This window comes from Neolamprologus brichardi, chromosome 10, assembly GCF_056152115.1.
Source record: "Neolamprologus brichardi isolate AB-2024 chromosome 10, ASM5615211v1, whole genome shotgun sequence".
NCBI classification, from domain to species: domain Eukaryota; kingdom Metazoa; phylum Chordata; class Actinopteri; order Cichliformes; family Cichlidae; genus Neolamprologus; species Neolamprologus brichardi.
This window is the reverse complement of record NC_142113.1, coordinates 5,766,648-5,793,413: the sequence shown is the minus strand read 5'-3', so window position 1 is coordinate 5,793,413 and position 26,766 is coordinate 5,766,648. Positions and strand designations below refer to the sequence as shown.

Genomic DNA, 26,766 nt, shown 5'->3' with positions numbered 1-26,766 from the left:
CAGATGAGAGGTGAAACGTCTTCAAGCAACTTAAAGAAGTCCAGACGCTTTTCTTTGCAAGCTCCTTTGACTTTAAAAAATGTTTAACCCTCTGGGGTTCAGGGTATAATTGGCCATTTTAACCACTTCTGATTTGACCTCTACATTTTACCTTTAAAAACTATTTACTGTACCTTGTTTGGTATCATTCCTTTCAGCACAGCCTCATGTGTCTGAATTTACAGTTATGTTTTCATTTTGACAGACTGTATTAACACAATTGATCTAAAATCAGACAGAAAACATAAAATCCAAGTAGAAAAAGTTATATTTTTACTGTAACAACCACAAACATTAATGAATCATATTTCATAACTTTAAATGCAAATATAAATTGTCAATTTTAAAATCCTATGCACAAGTTTTGCAAAAAACAAAGTTATTTGCAGCCATTTACCTTTTACCTTTTTTTAAAAAAAAAATAACCATTTCAAACTATTTACATAACAATCAGCTGTTCTGCATTCAATAAGATGCCACAAATTATTTGTGCCACTCCAAAAAAATAATTTCTGTCCACTATAAAGGAGAACATCACAGCCTGATACCTGCAGGTCTGACAGCAGCAGGTGTATCACTCCTGTTTCTACCTGGAGACAGCAGTCGCCTCATTGTTCTGACACACAACACAAAACTATCCACAACACTACACACTAACTACACAAGACAACACATTAACTACACACTCCAAACACACTAAACTAATCTCTCACATCTCAAAACTCACTCTCTCTCTTTTTCTGCTGTCTTTCTTTCTCTCTCTCTGTCTTGCTGTCACTCCTGAAACTTCCCCCTCTTCCAACCAAATGTCATGTTGCCATATCATTTTTGATTGGTCGACATGGTGCATTTTTCCACCAACATGAAAGGGATAAATTTTGTTTGCTCATAAGCAGAGAGTGCTCGCTGCGCTGTCCTTAGACAGTAAACGTGACGAAACTATTCAGAAAAAACACCGTATATCTTGTTTATCATGACTCTGGTTTTACGTGGCCTATCAACACAATTTAAAAACTGGTATATATCACCTTGTTGCTTTGTCATGTGACTGGCTTACCACGACTACTTTATTCTTCCTCAGTCAAACAGCAGCACTCATGCGATTGTTTTGCCCCTTAGCTCCAGGTGTTGTGCCAAAAAGTGATTATCTGCAAGAAAGTGATTACCGTCCACGGGAGCGCGCAGCTGCTTAAAGCTGTAGCGCACAGATTACTTACAGCTACTTCCGTGCAACTGATATAAACTGCGGTAACCTGAACACAGCTTCAATGTCTGTTTTTTGAAAAATAGTTATGCCACCGCGCCGCTTGTTGTTAGTAACGGTAACGGTGTTGTAACGATAGGAATAGTAATTAGTTAGATTACTTGTTTCTTAAAAAAAGTAACGCCGTTAGTAACGGCATTACTTGTAACACCATTATTCCCATCACTGGTTGTTCATTCAATTAAATTTGCAAACCAAGAAAGTTCTTCTTTCTGAGACCTAAGGACTTATCAAAAACACTAAGCTATCCTTCAATCGCCCCACTCCGCTAAGTGAATCCTTTGCCTGTCCACCCTTCACTGTCACTACCACCTGGTAACTTCAACTATCTTCAGTGCTTACAAATTCACAAGTTCACAAAGAAATTTCAAACCTCTGGTGTCCCCCTACTTGGATTTTTTTCGGCAATAGTTCACAAGAGCAAAGGCAGGGGCGATTCTAGGATCAGAGCTTTGGGGGTGCTGAGCACCCAGAGAGCTGCCCATCCAGGCAAGGTAAACTTTACTCATCATAATGAGACGTCTTCCCTGTCTCTGTCAGTCCCTGCATCCTTAAATGTCTCCAGTTGTCCCGAGTTCCCTCTGACTGTCTCCTTGGTGCATTTAAACCCCTGTTCCTCCCTGTCCTCATCGTCTGCTGACTTCATCTCCATTATCAGTCATCATAATTTTACCCTCTCTGTGCAAGTCTGCAAATTTCTTTATTAAATCATAAGATTCTTAAATTCATCAAGTCTCTCTGTGCCTGGTTCCTCGTCACAAAACATGACATCACTGTTTTGTACATTTTAACACAATTTAATCCCACATTTGTGAAAGAAAAGCAAAACACTTTTTTGAAAAGTCTGTAACAAAACCATCAAATCTGATAAAGGTTATTTAAATGCTGCAAAAGAAGAATGGATTGGAATAAAAAAAAAAAAAAACATATCCTAACCTTAATTACTGCGGGAGAATAATGAATGATGCTCATAGTGAGTAAAAAGTAAACTCAGTGCATTTTTTGGACAGAGATTCACTTTTAATGTGTTTGTATAATATAAAATAGATACATAAAAAATACACTCCAAAAATAGAAGAGTCCTTGAAATGTACAAAATATTATTAAAAAATTAGAAAACTGAGACACCTTGGCCTAGGGTACAATGTATACAATATATGAAAAGATCTTTACTGCAGATACTTCTATGGCTCTGCAGATTTTTTCTTTTCTTTTAACCTATGTCGCCTCAGCTTGAGGTTGGTAAATCTGTCACATTTTGGTGGTCAAGTCTCTCAAGCATCTCTTTCTCAACTGACACTACAGCCAGGTGCTGGAGTCTGCTTTGACCCATGGTCCTTCTCAGCCAGGTATGGAGCTGACTCAAGACACTAAAAGACCTTTCACAGCTACAGCTGCTAACTGGGTTTGTTAGGGCAACCTGAATAACAGTTTTCAGTGTGGGGAAGATCTGATTATCCAGAAGATTGTACAATGTTAACATATCTGGAACGACACCAGCCTCACTCTTGAGCTTCAAAAAGTTTTTGGCAACCGTGACTTCCAGAACACAACTTCCAGATTGTATGAGTAAAATTAGTTGGTTTTTTTCTTTGCCAGTTTAACAGTTTCTGTTTTGCCTGTTAGTACTCCCTGTCTGTTTTCTTACCTGGTTCTTCCTGATCTTGTACTTTCTCCTCATGTTCTCCTCTTTCCTCTCTCCCTCTTTGACTGACAATCATACACAAATAGATTGTATTCAATTAGATTAAAAAAAAAATACTATTAAGATCACTAATAAAATAGTCCTCTCTCAGTGTACTTTCAACCAAAACGCAAATAACCAAACCACAAGTACATCTAATAAAGGATACAAATACTGAAACATTGATCCAACATTATCCTTTATTAATGGATCATTTGATTTTACACTTTTACCTAAATGTGGCTCCTTCTTTTGAAAAAACTTCCTCATATCCATTATGAACCTGGCTGCCTCTCTGTACTGCATCCAGTCAGTTAGCTAGTTAGTAACTTGGGTTCAATATCGGCACATGCATATAACCAGTTTCTGTCATTACATTTCAAACAGGACAGTGGTAACAACAGCAGACTAGATAATGTTAAGTTTTAGATTTTAAATAGGCTATATAAATTTCAATGGGAGCAACGGGACGGTCAAATATCACTGATTTTACTACAGAGCAGGACGGATTGTAGGGTAGCAAACATCGTCGGAAAAGACATTTTCAACACTGCAGGTTACCTGGTGTAATGTTTTTCAGCTAAAAAGAAACATGGTCTGACTCCTACCTAACTATATAAAGAGTAACTGAAGGTTAAATACAGCTAATATGTCCTGTTTTAAGCCAGGCACTTCCCCCTCCGCTCCGCTGCGTCTCAGCCACTATCGCTCTGGCAGCAACGGCGCTGCAGAGCAGGGGAGAGCCGAGCTGGAACAAACCATTTTGGGAGGGGGAAGGGGTTATCTAAACGTTTGCTGTTAAAATGTTCCATCTTAATTAAGTACTGTATGCTTTTTATATTTTTAATAGTGTGTCACACAAACAACAAATATTGTCAAAAAAAAAGTAAGAAATCTTTGGGGGTGCTTTGATTCATTTTGGGGGTGCTGAAGCACCCCCAAAAATGGGCTAAAATCGCCCCAGAGCAAAGGTAACATTTGCCCTGATGTCATTCTTGGATGTGTAAATAAAGAACTTAAACCTGCATTGAACATTTGGGTCTTGTGTTATATGACAGAAAAACATTGGTTATGAAGACTTTGTATCATTTGGTTTGCCACAAATCAAATGATACAAAGCCTGTGTGTGTTTGTCAGTCGCTCAGACTCTGAATGTTCTCAGAACTCTCTAGTCTCTCATTATTCCAGTTTTTTCCCTCCAGTCTCCTTTTTTCCGTCTTGGTTCATGTAGATTCATAAACATGCTTTTTGTCTCAGTTTGTTCCACCCCAAATTAATTTGAATCTAATCAGTTTTGTGTACAGTGTTAACCCCTTCAGTTACTGTGTGTGTGTGTGTGTGTGTGTGTGTGTGTGTGCTTGCAGCCTGAATTCACAGGCATTCTCACCATGTTTGTGTGCAGCTCCAGACAAACTAGCCAATATTGAGAGTGGGCTATAAAGCCCAACATCCAGCCATCATTACTAACCACAGCCCTCAAAGCACCTGTTGTATTTTCATGCAAGTATGTTTATGAGACCGTAGTGTTTCAGAGTCAAATGCTGCTACAAAATGTGAAGGTCCAAGGTCCAAAACAAAAGAATAATGTGCACAAATGTGTGTTCTGTTGAGAGCACACTGCCAGGGACTAGGGTTGCCAACCGTCTGTATTTAGAAACAAAAGTATTGAGCTGAAAAGGGACGCACTTTCTCAAATGGTTAAAAAAAATAATTTCACACACAAAAACAAGAGCTAAAAAATTCCCCACACTGGGAAGGGTGATGACAATCAGGTCGCCCAGCCCTGGCCATGAGGTGTCCCTTATTGATTTTTCAGGGAGTTGGCAACCCTACCAGGAACCGAGAATTTGGAATAAATAAGTAAATAAAAATAATGCTATTTTACTGGCATTCTATCAAATGAAAATAAAAGCATCATATAGTGCCAAAAATACTGCAATAAAAAATAGAAGGGAAGTTAAAATGTAGTTTGAGTAAATGTCTTACATTTTATAGGGTATCAAAAAATGAAGGAAAACATTGTATGATGAGATACTTTACAGATACAGATACTTTATGATATAAATGTAGTGTGTTCAGATATCCGTGTATGTGCTTTGGAAACATCATTACTATATCACTACTGTGTATTACGTAGTTATATTATGAAAATGAGCACTTCACTCCCAGAGCAAACAGCATATTATAAACTATGAATACAAGCATCCCTTTATCTGTAAAACCCAATTAGAATTAAACAATAAAAGAACAAAACCATCACAGTGGTTTTATGATACACTTAAATACATAAATAAAAACATACATAGCTCACAAAACCAGGCCGGATTAAAAAAATAAGAGCAGAATAATCAGCTGTCAGTGCCAACTAAAACAGGTATGAAGTATTTTAAAGCAAAATGAAGCTTGCAACTAGAGTTGTTTAATTTAAAATCTATCGTGGTAATGTACAGACCCAAACTAGAAAAATGTTACCTCTGTCCAAATATTTATGGACCTGACTGCAGAAGTGGCAGCCTGTTTTTATTCTGAGGGTGTCAACTAAAGTTGCTGGTGTTACTTATTTATTCCTAAGGTGTCCTTGTGCCATGCCACACAAGCTCATGCAATTTTCATGACAGATCTTTCATTTCTAACTTGTCAAATATGGATACAAAAATGCACTGGTACTGCTGTCATTTAATTTTTACTACTTAGTTTTGATGTTTTAAGTTCCACAATTAAGTACATTTAAAAATCTGCTGACATGCCATCTACAAACATGGTCAGTTGTTACTAGCAGTCTCACATAATGCAATTAAAATAATTTCTGCTACTCAGCTTTGTTTTGTTTTTTGCAGATTATTAAGAAGGCAGTCTAAAATTACAAAACACAATAATGAAATGAAGTGCAGTGAGGCAGTAAATACAGATACACTTTCTCCTACATCCTCCTATATCACCAGTTATCATTTCTCGCAATGCTGACGACGAGTTGTGGCCACACTGATCAGGTCAGCTGCAGAGGTTAATGGTGTATTGAGCAGTGGACAGGCTCTGGGTCAAGAGGCTCTGGTGGTTCAGCTGTTCCACACCTGCGCTCCACACCGAAGCGCTTCTCTTCACCATGAAAGGAGACATTCAAACCTCAACGATCCATCTCCACAGCCTTTTTATGAACCCCACTTCTAACCAAACAACAGTCACTGATAAGGCTGTGGATCAAAAGACAGCAGTGACCATTAGCAGTCCTTTGTTCATTCATTTAAACTTTTTTCCTTTGACTTTCCACTGATGCCTGATATTTGGGAGATTCCAAAACCCACACAAACTTCTCATATTGCCGATTGTAGAGATACATTAGGGGTCTCATTTAAAAAGATGCATAACCAAGGCTCATTATAGAATTGCATTGTTAACTGGACATAAAATATTCCACTGGTCTGTTCTGTAATAAAATTCAGCTGTGTACCACTGGAATAACCTCACAAGTCAAACAAAAGCGTCACTTCTGCATTGTGATTTATAGATATCCTCAGTGGTGACATTGCAAACTATATAGACACAAACCAATTATTTGCATCTTGATTTGCCATTCATGAGATGTTAATGAACTGAAAAATGCCCCTAATTCAAAAAGCTGTCTGTGCTATTTTGAGTTAATTGGGTAATGGTACGCAGCTGCCGACCCTTTTGGATTGCATAAAACTTTCAGCTGCACTGGCTGGAACATATTTTTTTAGGTCCATCATGGAAATTTGCTTCACTAACAAGACTGAACAGGCTGATTTTCAAAGAGGAGATGCAGATACTTTTTGGTGCTTTTCCATTAACGCTAACTCAAGGAGTATAAATCACGTGTTTGCTGTTAAACAAGAAAGTGCAAACCTTAAACTGAAACCTGGAAAGACTTAGCTAAAACGATAGCTGCAGTAGCAGCTTTGAAGCATCCAGAAAACAAGCGTTTACCCTCTGAAGTGCTTCAACTTGGATTCCCTCACCTGGACACACTTCCTTTAGATGCAGGGAAGCATGACATGACTTTGGCCCTGACCCCAGCCCCTACCTAGATGTTTTGTTTGGAGCGGGTGGAGATCAGATGTTTCTGGTCATTACACCACCCTTCATTATGTCTCCTGTCACATCCAAACAAACTTAATGAGACATTGTTTAATGTCCAGAGTCCCTCCCTGCCCCTGATCTGTGTGTGTTTGGGTGCATCGAGCCAAATTACCTCAACGTCTCATTCAGTGAGGGCACCTGGGCCCCCTTGTCGCTCGGGGGAGGTTAGCTCAGGATAGGGGAATCCACTGGGAAGGTTGGGGCAAAGCTGGACCCAGCTGGAGGAAAGTAAAGAGCTAAATGCTGATGGGGAGGCTTGGATGAGAGAGGCTTTTGAGTTTCAGCATCAGGAGACTCAGCGGGGGGCTCATGAGGGTTCTTTTGTTAGAGGACATGTGGGAGAATCCAACATAATTGTAATCTAGAAAATGCCAGAGCCCGGCTCAAGTCGGTGATTGGACAAACATTTTAGTGGAGTTGGAATAAAATAAAGAAAAAAATGCATCTTAAACAGATCAAAATCTCACTGTGTGTGTGTGTGTGTGTGTGTGTGTGTGTGTGTGTGTGTGTGTGTTCTTAAAGTATTTGTGTAAGTAATTTCTATATCTTTTTTTTTCAATAATTCTAATAATGAATTCGCTCTTACAGCACACCACTGTAGCAATACTATATGTATATAAAACATTTAATGACATGCAATATATCAGTCGTCCATATGATTTATTTTTATCTGCTCCTAATATTCCAGTTTTTTGTTATTCTGCTCTCTCAGTTCTAAATCACAGTGGAGGATTTTACCAAATAAAACTTTTGTTTATTCGAATAATTAATCATTATAAAGTGTATACCAATTAAGTAAATTTCATTTGGCTTGAAACTTCATTTCAGAAAGATTTCTCTCTTTTATGGATTCTCAGAGTGATTTTGCTGTCAGCTGAAAAGCAGATGGCAGAGGCATGATTTCCTCTGTTACTGCACTTCTTTTCACTGGTGTCTTTCAGACTGTGAGTCTACTGCAATCAGTGTCACTGAGGCAGTCTGTGCACTGGTCATTTCACACTTATCAGGTGAGGATCCAATTGGAGCTCTGAGATGATGATGACACTGAGATGGATGAAGATGGTGAAAACGCTTCTCTGAGACTCCCTGTTGGAGCTTTTTAGGAAAAAAGAGGGATGGAACATTTTTGTTATTTTACTGAACAAAAATCAGTTTTAGCACCATTTTGAAGTTGGGTGAATTTCTAATGTGATAATAGAAGACCATAATGTGCTGCAAGAGCTTACTGGTGACTGGGTACTAGTTTAGTTTCAATCATTGATCAAACTGCCCAATGTTAGTCTTTTACCATCAATTGATTAAGTTATGTGAAACAATTACAACGGCATTTTGTATTTAAGCCAAACACTCATAATTGAATCACAGTTTTAAAGCAGTAAAAGAGACAGACAAAGCCACCTAATTAATAAACATGAAATGTTATTATGTATTATTATTATTGCAGTATTCGTACTCAGTGTTTTATGTTGTTTCAGATTATTGCCAAGTGCAGCTTGAACCTAATCCTTTCAGAGCCTCATTGAAATGCAAAAAGGTTGATGAGAGCACCTGAAAATGGAATATAATGAGCGTAGGTGTTTAGCCATTCCTAATACATGAATATTACATTTTTTCAGAAGGCTAAGAGGGCTACATCGGCCAGTTGTAGTCTCACAATCAGCCCATATTAAGAAGTTTGAGCTTGAGTGCTACCTGAAATATTTGAATGTGTCAGTCAAAGGCATGAACGTAAACTGAAGAAGATGTGCAGGCACGTGCAAATTTGATAGTGTGATTGGTAAAACGTCATCAAATTTAAGCTGACAGGTCACACTTTAACTTCATAATCATTACGTCACCTAGCACATGTAAAATGATGAGTTTGGAGCGGTAAGTAGGGCTGCACTCAGATACGCTTAAATCAAAACACTGGAGGCCATTCCTGGCACTGTCATTAATGCTGAGGCTCATGGGTAACAGATGTGGCCTAATCAAAGATGAGCATGGAGACAAAAACAAATCCATCACCTGACTGAAGGGGGAATCAGTCTTGCAACCTTCAGTAATATAAAAGTTCATTTTTTTGACCTCCTTTTATAATTGCCAGGTTTAGAACAATTACAGATGGATGACACTTTTTATTTACAGCCAACTGCCAGGTCAATGCGTCTGAATTGACAAGAAAATGTTTAGTTTTAAATGTGCAGTGACCGAAAACAAAAACATCTCGTTCAACTCTAAAAATAAATAGCACGAAAAAACATAATTTCCTCATAATGTTCTCCTTTATTGCTATCAGGTCCAGTGAATTAGCAATCAATTACAGTTTGAAATCATTTGGACTTTAAATTCATTAGGCATTCACAAAGGAGGTGATACTGAAAGGTGAAGTCAATGTCCTGAAATGTGCAAATAAAGTCCCATCTCATTAACTTTAAGTTATGTCTGTACATGTCCCCAGAATATAATGGCCCTCTCTTGATGGTAGATTAACACAGATCCTTGCTATTTTGTTCAGATGTGCTTTCAGGAATATTAAAACACAAATGAGGCCCCAAAGGGCTTGACCTTTCTGCTTCACAGCCTGGCAATGGCATACACACTTTTCTTATTATTGCTTTCTCACTGAGATCTCAGCTAAGAGAAATAGTTAGCAATGACGCACCAACAGAGTGTGTCACTGAACATTTGAATTGAATTAATTTGTTGCAAAAGGACAACCAGTTTTCAAAAGTGCACTTATTCACTTATTCTGCAGCTGCAGTTCACAGATGTCCTCTAAAGAGCAGCACACACAACGTTACTTTTTTTTCTTTTGTGTATTACATAATGCTAGCATATCCTGGGGACTATTTTCAGCATTTTCCAACTATTTTCAACAGTCTTGATAAGTGAGTCATATTGAGGTGAAATATACTAATGTTTGTGCTCTCTTTAATACTACATCACCAATACTTCTACTACTACTCTTCAGAAATTTAAATTTATTCCCATTTAGACAGTTTTACTGACCACTCAAAGGGCTTTATGTTTATTTTATGATGCTGCACTTGTGTCCATTTTGTTTGCCTACAGATGACTGCACAGAACAAACATGCTTCTATGCCGTCCTCTGAAAATCCAACATAGCTCAACTGTGAATAGGTCGAATGCTGATTGGCTGACAGCCCAGCCAGAAAAGGAAAGGGAGCAACAGTTCACCAGGATCAGTAAAAGCATGAAAAAAGCCTTCAAGGGTCAAAACATACAGTATAAGAAGTACGCATAGTGTAGTAGACATTTTTCATTGTTTTTAGCATTTGGTGATGAGGAACAGTTAGAACGACCAAGGCCCTGAATGGGATGTGTACAATCGACAGAAGTGACTAACATCAAGTAATCCTACCAGTGTTAAGAAAAGGACAGCACAAAGGCTTTGATTGTGGCAGCATAAGAACACTGTAAGCAACAGAGTCTACCACAGCTGACAGCACCCAAGTAGACTGTGTAGGGATCTGTGTTAATCTACAACAGGGATAAGGTAGGACTTTCTGTGGCTCCGGAGGTAGAGCACCTCATCTACAAATACTAAACCGCGAGTTCCTCTCTGATGCATTCATCTGTGTGAATGTTAGATAGAAAGCACTTAGATAGAAAACATGGAATACAAATGGGTGAATGAGGCAAGTTGTTTAAAGTGCTTTGAGTGATCAAATAGCTTCATAATAATTGTGTATATATTTATTTGATATTAAATTCATATTATTTCATTTCAGTTGAAACATGAGCTACATTTCCAGAAAGTCTAACCAGTAAAAATACTAAACCTATTGTCATTGTTCCAGAATACTTCACGCATCGTCTTATCCTGACAGGAAACATGTCATGGGCTGGGTCGTGTGACCCAGTGTTTGAGTTTTATGTATTTTTGTATCCATGTTTGATCTAGTCAATTTCTAGGTAGCTATTTAGTCCTTTATTTCTTAGTTGTTTCTGTCATCTCCCCCTGTTCTCAGTCTCCCTGATTTGTGCGTCTACCTGTCATGTTTCATGTCTGTGTGGTTATGTTAAGTTCATGTCATGATTTATCTTCATGTCTCTGGGTTTCCTGTTTTATTTTGAAAGAGTCTGGTGTTCTTTGTTCACTGCATTTAGGTTTACTCTCCCCTGTGCTGTAATTATGTTTCATTCTAGTCAGCTGTGTCCTCATGTGTCTCCACTTCCCCTGATCACCTCATGTGTGTATTTAGTCCTCAGTCTTGCTGTGTTCAGTGTTGCGTCGTCTGTGTTCTCACCTCCATGTTTTCACAGTCAGTCTTTGCAGTGATCATCATAGTCTCTGAGTCTTCTTAGTTTGTCACCACTATACAAAAGTAATGACAAACACAGTTTTACCAATTATAGGCCTATTTCTCTACTGCCTCAATTCTCAAAAATTTTAGAAAAACTTTTTAATTCAAGATTAGAAAAATTCCTTGAAAAACATTAAATAATAAATGTTGGTCAGTATGGTTTCAGAACGCAAAGAACCACTTCAATGGCGATAATTGAGGCAGTAGAAGAAAATACTAATGCACTGGATAAAAATAAATATGCAGTTGATATTTTTGTTGATCTCAAAAAGGCCTTCGACACAATCAATCACTCAATTTTATTGGATAAATTGGAAAGATATGGTATTCGAGGGAAAGCTGGTAACTGGTTAAAAAGTTACCTAACGGGTCGGGAACAATATGTTAGCATAGGGCATTACCATTCAGAGAAACTTGGTATTACATGTGGTGTTCCCCAAGGGTCAGTGTTGGGACCAAAACTTTTCAATGTATACATAAATGATATTTTTGATGTTTCTCAAGTACTTAAACTCATACTGTTCGCAGATGACACCAACATATTTTTCAGTAGCGATGATTATACTGATCTTGTAATGACCATAAACAGGGAGCTAAAATTAATAAAAAAAAAATGGATGGATATAAATAAATTATCATTAAATATAAATAAAACTAAAGCAATGTTTTTCGGTAATTTAAAATATAATATAGAATTACCAATTATCATTGAAGGTGTACCAATTGATAATGTGAGTGAAAACAAATTTTTGGGAGTCGTAATTGATAACAAAATTTCATGGAAACCACACGTCAGACACATAAAAACCAAAATTTCCAGAAGCCTCGCAGTTTTGAACAAAGTGAAAGAAGATGCACTTCGTACTCTGTACTGTACCTTGGTTCTTCCATATTTTACATATTGTGTGGAAGTGTGGGGAAACACATATAAAAATACAACTAATCCATTAGTCACAGTACAGAAACGAGCACTGCGTATTATTCACAAGGCTGGTTATTTAGATCATACTCACAAACTCTTTCTTCAGGCAAAGTTACTTAAATTCCAGGATCTGGTTAATTACAATACATCCATAATCTTATACAAAGCCTTTAATAAACTTCTACCTGCAAATTTACAAATTATATTTGAAATTCGAGAAAGGGTTTATAATGTGAGAGGCTTCGGAGAATTCAAATTACCCAGAACTCGAACAACCCGTAAAGGTTTTTGTGTGTCTGTATGTGGTGTGAAAATCTGGAACAGTCTGAGTTTACAACTGAAACAATGCAAAAATATTCATAGATTTAAATTCCTCTACAAACAGTTGGTCTGGTCACAGTATACTCAATGATGGTTATAGTGTGCTCTGTAATGTTCGTTCTCTTACCATTGCTGGTATGGATTCAAAAAAAAAAAAAAAGAAAAAAAAAGTGTGTGCGTATGTATGTACATGTGTGTGTAGATATATATGTATGTATGTATGTGTGTTTGTCACTATGTAATTATTATTGCCTGTTACCTGTGGTAACGCAATTTATAATTAATATATATTCTGTATTCAGTTATGAAGGTTCTATTTGTTGTTGCGAGCTGCCGTTGAGATGCTTGCATGTGCCCGGGGCTGTTGATGGTTTGTTTGGTTGTAACGATGGGCGTAGCTGTGGGAAGCTTATTGTTTTTTGTTGATGAGTGAGTATAGGGGTGGGATTTAATAAGTTTTCTTCGTCCCACTCCTTTTCAGGTAATTTTTGTTTTTTGTTTTGTGCACTTTATATTCAATATATGTATTTTTGTTGTGCCTGAAATGAACAAATAAATGAAATGAATGAAATGAAATGAACAGTATTAGTTTTCCCAGTTTAGTTATAGTCTAGTTTAGTCACGCTATCCCTGCTTTGTTTGTGCACTTTGTCTTCAGCCATAATAAAGTCTCGCTTTCTGTTAAGTTCACTCCCGTCTACTCACTTGTGTACGCACCTGGGTCCATTACACACACCACCGCACGGCCTGTCTCTGCAGACCGTGACAAAACATGACATGTTGTGTTATTAGCGGCTACTTTTTCACACTGAAAGTTAGACTGTCGATTGTTTCCTGTCTCTGACCTTTAATAGACAGCAGTCCACAGACTTCATTCAAAGAAAATTATACAGGGTCCTGACCTATCCCTTTGGCCAGGTTAGGACTATGTTGACCACACACACACACAGCCAAGCACTGGACAGATGGCAGAGCTGGACTGAATGACCTGCAGTCCCTGAAGAAAGCCAATCAAACACTGTCACAGAGAAGATGAAGTAAATAATGCCACAATCAATCAATGGGGCCATGAAATAACCAATTATATACTCAAAATCCAATAAAAATTCTTGTTCACTGCCCTCTAACTGCTGTGTCATGTTACACGTTGCCCTCTGGGTGCAGTTGTGAGGATCAGCAGAAAAGGCACTCTGTCCCTATGTTTGTTACTCTGTTTATTTGGTGCTGTGATGTTTTTTCACAAATATAGAATATTAAATCTTGAAGTAGATATACTGGATAAGATCTAAAAATGACTTCAGTTTTACCTTTGACATTCATTTGCCCATAATGAAGTATAACATTGTTACAGTGGATACATAGACTGTGTAAATATATGTCATTAATTACTGAAACTTACTGGTGAGATTTTTTGGCATAAAGGAAAACCACTTTAGCTAACACTTGATCCACTGAGAAAGAACGTGTAGATAAAATTTGTACCATTTTTTAATCATTTTCATCAGTGACATAAAATATAACGGAGATTGTCATTGAGACAAACTAAGCAAATCAACAAATCCATAAAATTATATCAGAGGGTTCCAACTTTGGGCGCCAATATAAAACCTTATCTCAAAGAGTGACTGTTGGAATTTAAACCTCTGACACAGGGTGTGCTGTTGTCATACCAAGATCTAAAATGCTTTCAAGCCTTCAGAAAATAGATGTGCACGCACATGAGTCTTGTAGGAGATTTCATTTCTCAAAATTATTCAAACCATGTGCACAGATCTCGAAAGACAGTTTGCACAGGACACACTTCCCAGGAAAAATGTTTAGTATCAAAGTCTGTGTGAATACAGTCAAAGGATATTGTAAAAATGTGACCTGCTTTGGAGATGTGAAGAAACAGACCATAACAGCTAAACTAAAGTTTAAATTTCAGTTTAAAAAAAATCACTATTAGAGTCATAAAATCTACTGAGACAGTTTTAGTCTGCTGTATTAAACTCTTTTCCAAACCTTGGTGACTATATTTACAAACTGAACTGAAAATGAGCAAAAGTCTCTGTGATGTGTTTTATTGTCAGTTTATGCTGGGACAAACACTTCCTGAATGGGAAATATAGTTTTGCATTGGATTAAATTGGACTCTGCACCTTATTAACTTCATGTTCACAAGATACTTAAAATATTAATGTAATTTTAAAACTGGTAAGGTTTATTGTATAGTACTTATCAAAACCAGCAAATCAGTTAAAAAAAAAGGCTAATAAAGACACGTGGAATGTCAAAATAAGATACAATGTGATTATTATAGTTATGAACAACTTAAAATTAACATAAAAATCTAAAAGAACTGAATGTAGTTAACCAAAGAATGTCAAAAAAATTATTTTTTAAAGAACAAACAAAAAGCGTATAATATGAATGAGTCTTTAATAAAGATTTAAAAGCAGACACTGATGACACGTGTCAGAGTTTTTTTGTTAAACACTACAGCCAACACAAAGTCCTAGACGGCTTGTTACTCTTACTCTCTTACTTTCAGTTGTCATCCGCAACAGCCAATTCGTTTACTCGGCTTATTACACCCCAATTTAGTTGCTCTAACGCACTGGGATGGATGATGATCACACACCGCCTCTTTGTCTACGGCAGCAAATTGACACTGAGAATTCAATCAACTTGGTGAACAGACAATTTAGATAAGCTCGAAAGTGCAAACTGATTTACCAGGTGGTGCTTTATTTCAAAATGACCCGGGTCTCTGTTCGCTTTGCTGGTTGAGCTCCCAGATCGCACCCAATCTGTCTTCCTTAGCCTCCTATCGGAATCCCGGACAAACCCCCAATTGTAAATATCAACACTTCACCGAGTTCTTTTGATTCCTCAGAGGCATCCGATGGAAGACAAAACACTGCTCAGTAGAAAATTTAACACTTTATTACTTCTAGAAGGGAGATGCCTCCTGCATGACACATTGTCGCGGATCTCAAAATGGTGGTGAGCCCCTAACAGTTTTATTACAGAAGCTCTCTCATTCTAGTCTAAACAACAGTGTCTCAGTAACTTTCCACTACAGATGGTCCCCTCTTATCTACAGTTTCCCAGGCAAGCGTGAGCGAGAGTCTACAGCTTTCTACTCCCCAAGGACACATGGTCTAATGCCTTTATTTTTCAGGGCTGTGTCCACTTAATACTACACTATATAACTTTATAACACTTATTAATAAAAAAGCATAGCATTATTGAGGCACTGCAAATTATTTAATCCCAACGCCAATCTGCATCTCCAGAACTGAAGAAGTCACTAAGAAAGCTGCGACTCCTCTAAATATATTTCATCACGGGCCACGTACAGCTGATTGTGGCCTTCCATGAGTCAGACCAGTGAAACTACACATTTAATCCCTATGATTAATTAGTATAAGAAAAAAAGTATAATTTTAACAATACATGCAGTTTTTTTCTGCATGATGAAATAAATGTATTAGAGTGGCTCAACTCTTAAATTGTAAGAAGTAGTCTTGTAATTATGAAACAGAAAATTGTTTGTTTCACAGAAAAAGTCCAATTTTTTCTACTGCAGTCCCATTATTTAAAAAAAAAAACAGTGAAAAATCTTTTCTGTTATTTAATTGTCTATCAATTACTTTACTACTTTAGTGTAGTATGAATGAAGCCTTGTGCAGGTCAATTAAGTCACAGTAAAAATCTTATATTTATGCTCTCCTTTACTCCCAAAGCCATTCAGTAAGGCTAAATTAGAGTGTTTGCCAGGCCACTTCTGCTTCCTGCGGCCTTATGTTTGACACAGCTAGTCTAACAGCCAGGGGACTGGATCTATCAGCTGTGTTTAAGCTGTTTTTGATGTCTAGATCATTTTTAACAGAATTGTTATCTTTTATCATTTTTGAAAGTATTATTGCTGACTGTTTAGTACCGACCATACAAGTGCGTGCATTTGTTTTAACTGAATGTTTGTTTTAGTTTGTTACTAATTAACTGATATGTGCATTTGCAGCTGTAGGTAATATCCTCCTGAAAAACAGCCTATTCATTTATGTCCTCTGAAATGGAGATTTGTTTTTGGTCTGTATCTTTTGACTTATGAGTCCTGATGTACTAAATAGAGGATATCCTGGGCTTTCCATTGATATCTCAGGTGTTTGGGTGGCCTACTTCCAAAGAGGAAGGAAATCCCCCCAAAATGTTCAGTGGGAGGGCATGGATGCAAGTTGTTAACCATGCTTACTAGCTTTAGATGATACCAGCAGTCCATATGGACCAAATGCATTCGTGTCTGGCAGCATAACAAACCCAAAACAACCAACACCAAAGATCTAAAACCGTGATATCACCGTGACATTGTGGTCTCTATTTGAGGGCCATTTCCTTCTTAAATAATACAAGTTAAAATAATTGATGACAGCACGATAGCAAGCATGAACAAACAATAATAAAAACACTAGCAGGTTGTTTCACACTTCACGCCGTGAACCACCATGCACACTTCAGCATTCATTGGTCTAGGTGTAGGCTGCTGGTGCTGCTTCCATACACTGCACATTCGTAATATTGCCAATCCAAACACGTTATGTATTAATTATGTTTCTGTGTGAAATCCCAGAAGAAGAAAAAACCCTATACAAGGTGAAAGTCTATTAGTCTATTAATTTATGTTGTGGGGTTGGGTGTTGATACTGGAGTGCAAAATGACTGATGGAAGATGGACAAGAAAAGGTCAAAGCCATCCGATCCTCAGTTTAGAAAAAAAGAGAAAAGAAGAGGAGAAACAAGCAAAAGATACAGGTAAGCAGATGTGTCTTTGGATAATGGCAGGTATTTTGTATCCTGAAAAAAGATAACATTCATTAGTAGGGATTGGGAAAACTGTAACAGACTGTAGACACTGATGTGACTTATTGAATCTTTTGAACTGTGTTTGGCATAATATTAGTTAGCCATTAATTGGAAGATGTGTAATGTTGATTTGTCTGCTATTCTCAATGTATGATGGCTGTTTGTTAACCATTTGCATTCTCTCTCTCTCTCTCTCTCTCTCTCTCTCTCTCTCACTCACACACACACACACACACACACACACACACACACACACACACACTATCTAAAATATTTATCTGGTTAAATTCAGTATGGTGTACAGTATAATGTACAATCTTTAATATGTTTTATGTGTGTGTGTGTGTCGGTGGAGGGGGAGAGAGAGAGTGCTCGCCCAGGGCACCAAAAACGCCAGCACCGCCCCTGCCTGTTATTAATCTCTGTCTCTCTTCCACAGCATGTCTTTTATCCTGTCTTTTTTCTGTCCTCCCAACCAGTCCGGCAGATGGCCGGGCTCCCCGAGCCTGGTTCTGCGGAAGTTTCTTCCTGTTAAAAGGGAGTTTTTCCTTCCCACTGTTCCCAAAGTGTTTGCTCATAGGAAGTCATATGATTTTTGGGTTTTTCCTCTGTATGTATTATCATAGGGTCAACCTTACAATATAAAGTGCCTTGAAGCGACTGTTGTTATGATTTGGCGCTGTAAAAATCGAATTGAATTGAACTGAACTGGTCTCATATTTGACTATTATTATGTTTATTGTTATGCTATGGTGGTTCAGGGGGTTGGGAACCTCATTTGTAACTAGAAGGTTGCCGGTTCGATCCCCCTCTGTTCTGGTCGTTGTGTCCTTGGGCAAGACACTTTATCCTACTGGCGTCGGTGGCGCGATATGGCAGCCTCACCTCTGTCAGTCTGCCCCAGGGCAGCTGTGGTTACAACTGTAGCTGCCTCCACCAGTGTGTGAATGAATAGTGGAATTGTAAAGCGCTATATAAATGCAATACTTTTTTTTTTTTTTTTTTCATCTTTCCATCAAATGTGGATATTTTGCTTGTTGGATATCCTTTTTAATTAATTGTAGTTCTTCATCAGTGAGATAGCAACACAAATACAATAACTGAGTGCAATGAGAAACTGGTTTAGACTACATAATCCCTCCAGGATCCACGCCGTGCTTTTTTCCAAGCCGGACGTCACTTTCCCTCCCCTCCCCTTAGCAACAGAGGCAACATGGCGGCGTCCAGTAACACAGAGCATTCTCCAGAGATATCGACGCCGTTAAAGGTACCGAAAACCGAGGTGCCATCCCCTGAATCGGAGGATTTGAGTGACAGTAATCAATATCACTCTAATCCCTCGACGCCAAACCGCTTCTCGCCTTTGAACGTGAGCTCGGGGGCTGCGGGCCGGAACACGGCCTCATCCTCCTCCAACAGCTTCACGGCTTGCCGAGGGATGTCGTGGACGCCCTCCGAGACAAACGCCCTCATCGCGGTGTGGGGTAACGAGAGGCTGACGGAGGCGAGGATGCAGCAGCTGGAGGTCGCCGGCACCGTGTTCTCTGGTAAGGCCCCCGGTCCTGCCATGTACGAACGGGTGTCCAGAGCCTTGTCGGAGCTGGGATACGAGAGGACCCCGTCCCAGTGCAGGGAGAGGATGAAGGTAAATGAGCTTCAGAGGATGCAACAATAGCTTTAACATCACACACTAACCCTCCAGCACCTGGACCTGTAGCTGTGACACTGAGATGGAGCTGCTACCTGTTAATCTACAGTGTGGCTCACACGCAGATAAACAAGTTCAATCATATTTTAACGTGTTGTTTCTGCTAAACACAGAGCGCACTTGTGTTTAGCAGAAACACTCATCCCGCCTCCCTCACATGTACAGGAGGCTAATTGCGGCTGTCATGCCTGTTATTGTGCGTCTTCTGTTTATAACCACGTCAATTATCAGAGATGATATCCTTTATTAGAGTGAAGTCAGTTCCCTTTGATTTATTCATCTGACTTCCTGGAACAGACACACAGATGAATGTTGCACACAAGTCATTAGAAAGGTCCTTAACACTTCATAATGATCATCACTCATATATGTTAAATAGAAACTCAGTCAAGTGTTATATTACTGTTAACAAACCGTAAAGTGATAATAATATTTTCCATTTGTTATTAATGTTGCAATTTATATTGATTCATGTCATTAGTTTATTCAATCACATTTTATTTGCACCATCTGCTGCACCATTATTAAATGTTATTGTTGTGTCATTACTGAGATTAACATACTGGACAAGCTGCCGCTGGCTCTGCTTTAAACTGCTCTGAGATCAGCTTCCATCTATGCTTTGTGTGGTTACCATTAGGAAGTAAACAAGCCCTCCTCATCGTCACAGATGGGCTTATTCTTGTTAAGCACCTTGGCAACATGTGTGATAAGCAAAACTTTGCATAACGAGACAGGAAGTCAGCTCCTGCCATGCTCAGTTTAATAAAACAGCGGTTCACTTGTGGCCATTCCAGGCTCCAGTTGCCTAAGTGACCCTTTAATGTATTTACTAGCAGGTCATATGTCAATCAGCGGTATTCTTCACTCTCACTGGTTGTCTCTGCAGTCGCTCGCCTGAAAGTTGAACACGGGTCCCACCGACTTTGCATCACATGCAGTTATTTCATCCATGGAGACTTGAAGTCGCCAAATATCATTCACTTTCCAGAGTCTCTGGGTACCCACTTTACTGTGAATTCTGAATGCTGTTCTCAGATTGGTTGTTCTAGGGTACTTACATTCAGTCAGACTCATTCAAACAAAAGTACATTTCTATTTTTGGAAAGCTGCAGGGAACTCTAGTTTTCTGGACAGTTTTTTATCCATGTTAACATGGCCTGTGGAAACACTCTAGTACATAGGTGTCAAACTCTGGCCCGTGGGCCAAATTTGGCCCGCAGCCTAATTACATTTGGCCCGCGAAGCCATACCAGATTACTATTAGAGCTGGCCTACTGGTATTATACAGCTAAGATATATATTGTTTAGTATTAAGCTTTGCTTGTTCCATATTCAGTTTTCCAGCAAAACGTGTTTGAGTCCATAAGAAAAGATTCATTCTTATATCTAGAGGAATAAATATATTTCAATAAATATTAATGTTAGCCCGCGACTTTGTTCCAGTTTTGAATTTTGGCCCACTGTGTATTTGAGTTTGACACCCCTGCTCTAGTAGAACCCAATGGATTTATCGGCAGGTAGATGTTAACAGCAAATGTTTTTATAATTATTATTATTTCTTGAAACAGCAAATGTTAGCTGTTTGCTAATGTTTGCAGTCTTTAAAAAGACAAAAAAAAAAGTCAATTTAAAAAGAAAAGAGACGAGAGACACGTCCTTCAAATCTGAGCGTTGGTGTTGTATAGTTTGTCCACCAGATGGCGCTGTAGAACTTCCCTGTTTGTAAACACCTACTTGGAAGACAGCCAGCTGTTTGGAACAGGGCAGAGTGTAAATGAGTAAACAAATGATTCCGCATAACAAAGTCAATTTATGTTTTGTGTGTATGAAAGAAGAAAATATATGGTGTATATATATATATATATATGGTGGTATATCGGCATATTGGATTTTTAAATAATGAAATTGTATTGGTTTTTTTTAAATCCTAAAACATTCGAGTGCTACAGTGCAATCGTAATCGCAGGTTTTTTTGTTTTTCACAGATACATTTAAAGCGCTAAACTTTTTGTCCGTTTGCATACACAGTGATTTTGATTTGTTGACGTAAACACATACATCACATTGGTATGCGATAAAAACCTGATAAAGTGGATGCAGGCAGTGTCGTTCAAATTTCGATGTAATCTCCATTTAAATGGTGTTGCTGGATTTTTTTTCTTTTTGGTTTCATTTCAGTTCAAAATGTTGATGTTTCATCATCAAAAGTGCTGTTTTGCATTGTTTTGTTTTTGTTGTTGTTTCGGCATATGATAAGATCTGTCTCTGCCTTGGAGACCGATGAGGGCTGACCGTGTTGTGGCTGGATTAGGCATCTTGCTGAGGGTAGGAGAGGCAGGTGGTGAAGGAGGCAGCTAGGTATGAGCTGCACCTTTCAGGGCCAGGCATAGGTGTAACCAGCACCACGGCATTTGTCATCACAGTGTTGTGAATTAACTTAAAGAGCAGTAAAAAGTGTGATTTCTTAAATAAACATGTACTTATTGTTCTGTGCATTTAACCAAACTAGATTATTCATCACCCTTAAAGCAACAGGTGGTGTTTTAAGAATGCATTTAGGAGAAATAATTGCTACACAGATACAAAAAACTTACCTACTGACTTGGTCAGCCTTTGGTAACAATGTAAAGAAGTGTAAAGATGTTTTTAATTGTGAAAGATGTGTTCATCCTCCTTTTACAAACAGACGCTGCGGCGCTGCTACAGCCGTGTGAAGGAGCACGGCATCGGTAAAAGGAAGAGCAGCTACACTATCGAGCAGCTGGAGAAGGTGTTCGGTCAGGGAGGCTGGGACTCCCAGAGCTGTGCCCCTGTGCTCATCAACAGCAGTGGGCTGTATCAGGAGATGGAGTCTGATGGTAGCACCCTGGAAGACTTCTCACAGGAGGACTGGTGCAACCAGGTGCTGGACTCGGCATTCCAGGAGGGAGACATGGAGACCGGTGAGTTTGGTGTTAGCTAGCGGATGACATCCAAACAATATACGACACAGCAGGTGGTTTTGAACTCAGATTTGTGCTTTTTCCTACCAGAAGAAATCCAGTTACCTAAACACAGAGTCCTACAGATCCAAGCGGAGCTGTCAGAACAAACACAGTAAGTCAACGAGAATCAAGACTTATCCATCTTTGTAAATGCAACTCAGATTATGTTGGTGTTTATAAAATCTGCATAACCTCTCAAAAGCTGACATCACTGCTTTTTGATATTACACACAGAAAAAGGGACACAATGCAGACGGTGATCCATATTCTTGAGTCTGTGCAGCTGAAGTGGGAGCACTTTCAGACGTGGACTGAGTTTTCCCGGCTACACCTCTCCAACAAGCTGGCCATCTTTGCTGTGGGGTACAACACGCGCTGGCGTGAGCACGTGCGTTACCACTATGCTGAAATCAGCTCACAGGTGCCGCTTGGTAAACGGCTGCGTGAGTACTTCAACCCGGAGAAGCCTGAAGGCCGCATCATCATGACCAAAGTTCAGAAGATGAACTGGAAGAATGTCTACTACAAGTTTTTGGACATTACCATCAGCGAGGCGCGTTGCCTTGAGCTGCACATGGAGGTGGACTGGGTCCGTGTGTCCCAGTCAAAGGTGACGAGCTGCAGCAGAGGCACATCCCACTACCTCCTTCCTGGGGACATTCCCAAGACGTATGGACTATACGCTATTGGCTACGAGGCAGCGTCGCCCTCTCATGGCACTGCACAGACCTCTTCCCCAGGTGACAGTGAAGACCACAGCTTACCTCAGAGTGGGTTAGAGAATGGGGCTCAAAGCCAGTTTCATGGAGAAGGAGTAGAGCGTGGTGACAGGACTGGGGCTAAAGTCACTTACTGCTACCTGGGCATAGCTGAGGACAGGACCATACAGCAGTGTCTCTTTCAGCACTTTCAGGGCTCTGGCAAACACTATGTCCATGGTGAACCCTCCGCCGTGACGCGGTTCCTGCAGGAGAACTGTCACGTCACTGGAACGAGTCAGACGGACGAGGCAGGTGAAGACTCACCTGAGCGTTGTGCCATTTACATCAAATTTATTGAGGTGGAGCTGGACTTCCTCTCTGCAGGCTCCCTGGTGGAGTGCCTGGAAACTGCTGTTGGCTATTCCTTAAAATACAACAACAAAGAAACGTTGTAACCACTCCTCACTGTTTCAGATTTGTACTGTTATAACTAACTTATACAGCCAATACGGCAGCAGGAAAGGTGTCTGTAATAGAGCATGGATGTGGAAGTTTTATGATTATCGGCGGATTTTCAAACTATGATCTAGTGAATTGTCTGAAAATTGTGAGAGGTGACCAGGGAGATAAAATGTTGTTTTTTTTAAGGGGACCTGTTCTGCTCTGACTGTAGGACCAGACCAGCTCTTCAAAAAGAGCCTTGATCTTATACTGGTCCTCGGTGCAGCTCATCCACTGTCAGAAACAAACTGCTTTAATTAGGGATGCAACGATACCAATTTTTTAAAACCGATACCGATACTTGGATCTGAGTACTTGCCGATACAGAGTACAAAAACCGATACTTCTACCACACACACACACACAAAAATGCAATGAATTGGAAGACAGGTTTTATTATATTCCCTGCCGATAAAAAATAAAATCTTAATAAAAATGACCACAAAAATTTCAAGTGAAAAATAAGCACTTCTGTTAAATTATTGCAGAGTCTCCACATTGTAATTTTACAAAATATCACTGAACTATTGCCACTGTCTGGGCGGTTGGGAATTTCATATTGCAGCTCGAGTATCCTGAGAAGACAGTGCAATCCTATGTTTTCCACGACCGGCATTGGCTGGTCATCCAGAGCGATAAAATGAGTCAGAGCCTCTGTTATTTTAACTGTCCGTGGATTTTCTCTTGACATTTTTCATCGCTTTTCCAAAACCTGAGTTAAAGTTGGCTGTTCCGGTCCACACTGCTGACATTTTGTTTAGCCTAGCTACAGCAGCCTCCAGTTTCTCTTTTTTATCTGGAGCTGCCAGTCTCACTCGTCTAACCCTGTGCCTGTTTAGTGCAGGATGTTCCCCTAGTGGCCAATCTAAAAAACTACAACAGAAATGACAAGCCACCCTCTGATTAATGAAATAAGTTAGTATCGGTTCTTGGTATCGGTTAACTTTTACGAGTATGAGTACACACACATTTTACAGTATCGGCCCCGATACCCGATACCAGTATCGGTGCATCCCTAGCTTTAATTCCTCATACCTTCATCTTACTTTCTCCTGATTGGCCGCCCCTCACAAACAAAAAGTGTGGCACTTCTGTTCTCTCAGCCCACGATGCCCAAATGAAACATTTCCACTCTTACTGGCATCTCTGTGAGGCTGATTATTTAGAGCAGTTTGGTTGACAGCGACTACTTGCACATGTCACGAATACAACGGTCTACATTTATTTATTTTGTTTGACAAATAATTGCCACAAATGATCATACCTGAAAAAGTTTAATGTGTTTGAAAGCAGAAGTCAAAATTATTGTGTATCACTAAAATATGTGCAGGTGATTTTCTGCAGATGAGTCAGATTTTCTTGTTCGTTTGTGTTTCAGTTGCCTCAAGTTGAAATTTTTTTTATCAAGTCTAAAAGGAACAGTATACAATACAGGAAACATAATGTACAGACACCTAACCTGTTACAGGGAAAAACAATACAAGAAGTGTGTGTACTGTTTTTTTTAGACTGAGGTGCACTATTTAAGGATCTGCTGCTTTTCCAGTGTAGATACATATTGCCTCATCAGGGAGTGTTTGGTTGGCAAGGTGACTATTGCAGTATGCATCTGTCTACCTCAGTAGGATGTAGCAAAAATGGCAGCAAAAGGACCATAGTGTGTATTTATTCTGAAACTGCCTTTTATTTGACTGTCACAGTGTGGACACGAAAGTGTCTCAGAGTGATTATTGGTGGAGTTATGCCTTAATTTTGCACATGTAAGAGGGCTGCAGGTCAGGATGCTTCGGTTAAAATTTCAGGTCAGAAACGAAGAGTAAATATTAGCAAGATAATCCATCAGTGCACCCTTACCTTTCCAAACAATATGCTCTAATAGCACTAAATATTTTTTGACTGATGAATCCAAAAAATTGGCTTTTAAAAAATCAAAAATCTTACAACATATAAATTTGACTGATTTCCATTAGAGGTCTTCTCAGCAGGCATGTTTGCTACCAAGTTTATTTGATATTATTGACAGTAGAACAAAGACTGAACCACTGATTAATGTGTTGTCTCTTTGCCTCATAAATATTTTTCTTGATTGTAATGTTTAGAAATTAAAGACACCATTGGAAAAGTAGTAGTAAAATGTATAAATTCCCCGATATCGTTCTTTAACTGAACTGCCCCTACTGACTGAACTAAGCAGCAGATGCATCATACACCATTTTAACAGGAGTGTAAGACACTGCGCAGTACCTGGAGCATCTCTGTCTGCAGCCATATCCTTGTGGATAATTAGACACTCTTCAGATCATACTGAGAAGTTATTAGCACCTCCCACATTCTGCTTTTTGCAAAGCTAAATGGTGCCTGTGTTTGTGAAGTGTGCTCGCTTGCAGGTTTAAACCAGGCACAGCTATAAGACTATAAGCTGAAGAGAGTAACTGATCCTTGACCAATAATCCTTTCTGAACAGGATTTCTGAGGGTATGTGCAATGTGCCAGGAAAGGACTGTGTAGAAAAGAAACAACAGGTAATTCCATTGTGAACTGATGTAAATGAAATGTAATATTCATTTATATATATATAAAGAAAATTCTGGCTTTAGCAAACTTGCAGTGTTCATTTGTTTGGGTATACAGTATATAAAGATGAATATGATATTTTCTATTTTATTGGTTGACACCATGTCCTGTATGTGATTGTTTCAAAGTCACTGTCTTGTATGTTTACATGTTTGAAAAACAATAAAGTGGACACTCACTGTCATTTGCCACACAGTGAAAATTGAAGGTTTTGCTGGTGTGTGTGTGTGTGTTGAGCTTTAGGTCAGTACCTTGCGTACACCACACATATGCTATTAGAAGAAAATCGGTTATTGCTACTGGTGATTCATATTTGAAGAGTTCTGCAGGTATAAAGTGTATGTACAGACAAAGAATAACACGGCAATGAGCTCATGCATAAATCTCAAGTATGTTTTCAATGAATAAACAGGGGGAGAGTCTGTCACAGCAAAAACATGAACAGATAAACAGAATCACTAGTTAACCTAAACCAGCTGTAGGTGGAAGCTGAAGCACACAGACACAACTAATCTGGAGAACATACATGGATTCAAACCAAGGGCCTTCTTTCTGCAAGGCAACAGTGCAACCACTGCAACCTGGGCATCCCTGGACAACTTTCCTTCAGGATGAACTGGAGAAGCCTTCTCTCAGTGCACGTTTTGTTCATCAGGTCAGTGTTTTTTGCAATGGAAGGGAAAGTGAAAGCAGTTAGGCATGCTCAGACTAAACATGTCATTCCCCCATGAGGCCAGCAGATGGCCATAGCAAGCTACCACTGCAAAACAACACAGTGTGGGGTACACCTGATGGTAATTTTGCATCCC

The 26,766-nt window shown here is 39.1% G+C and overlaps 1 protein-coding gene across 1 annotated transcript; it reads left to right on the top strand.

Moving 5' to 3' along the window:
- The first annotated feature begins 18,693 nt into the window (after window positions 1-18,693).
- Window positions 18,694-26,164, top strand: msantd2 (Myb/SANT DNA binding domain containing 2). The gene is made up of 4 exons (XM_087847111.1): window positions 18,694-19,131; window positions 21,884-22,139; window positions 22,230-22,293; window positions 22,416-26,164. The coding sequence occupies exons 1-4, from the start codon at window positions 18,700-18,702 to the stop codon at window positions 23,335-23,337; spliced, it is 1,674 nt and encodes a 557-aa protein (XP_087703237.1). The 5' UTR covers window positions 18,694-18,699; the 3' UTR covers window positions 23,338-26,164.
- The last annotated feature ends 602 nt before the right edge of the window (window positions 26,165-26,766 follow it).

What these genes read in the sequence shown, in the direction of transcription:
- msantd2 (XM_087847111.1), top strand. Translation starts at nt 18,700, where the DNA reads ATGGCGGCGTCCAGTAACACAGAGCATTCTCCAGAGATATCGACGCCG. An exon ending in AGTGCAGGGAGAGGATGAAG is followed by an intron (nt 19,132 to 21,883) that starts GTAAATGAGCTT and finishes TTTTACAAACAG; the next exon opens with ACGCTGCGGCGCTGCTACAG. An exon ending in GAGCTGTCAGAACAAACACA is followed by an intron (nt 22,294 to 22,415) that starts GTAAGTCAACGA and finishes TATTACACACAG; the next exon opens with AAAAAGGGACACAATGCAGA.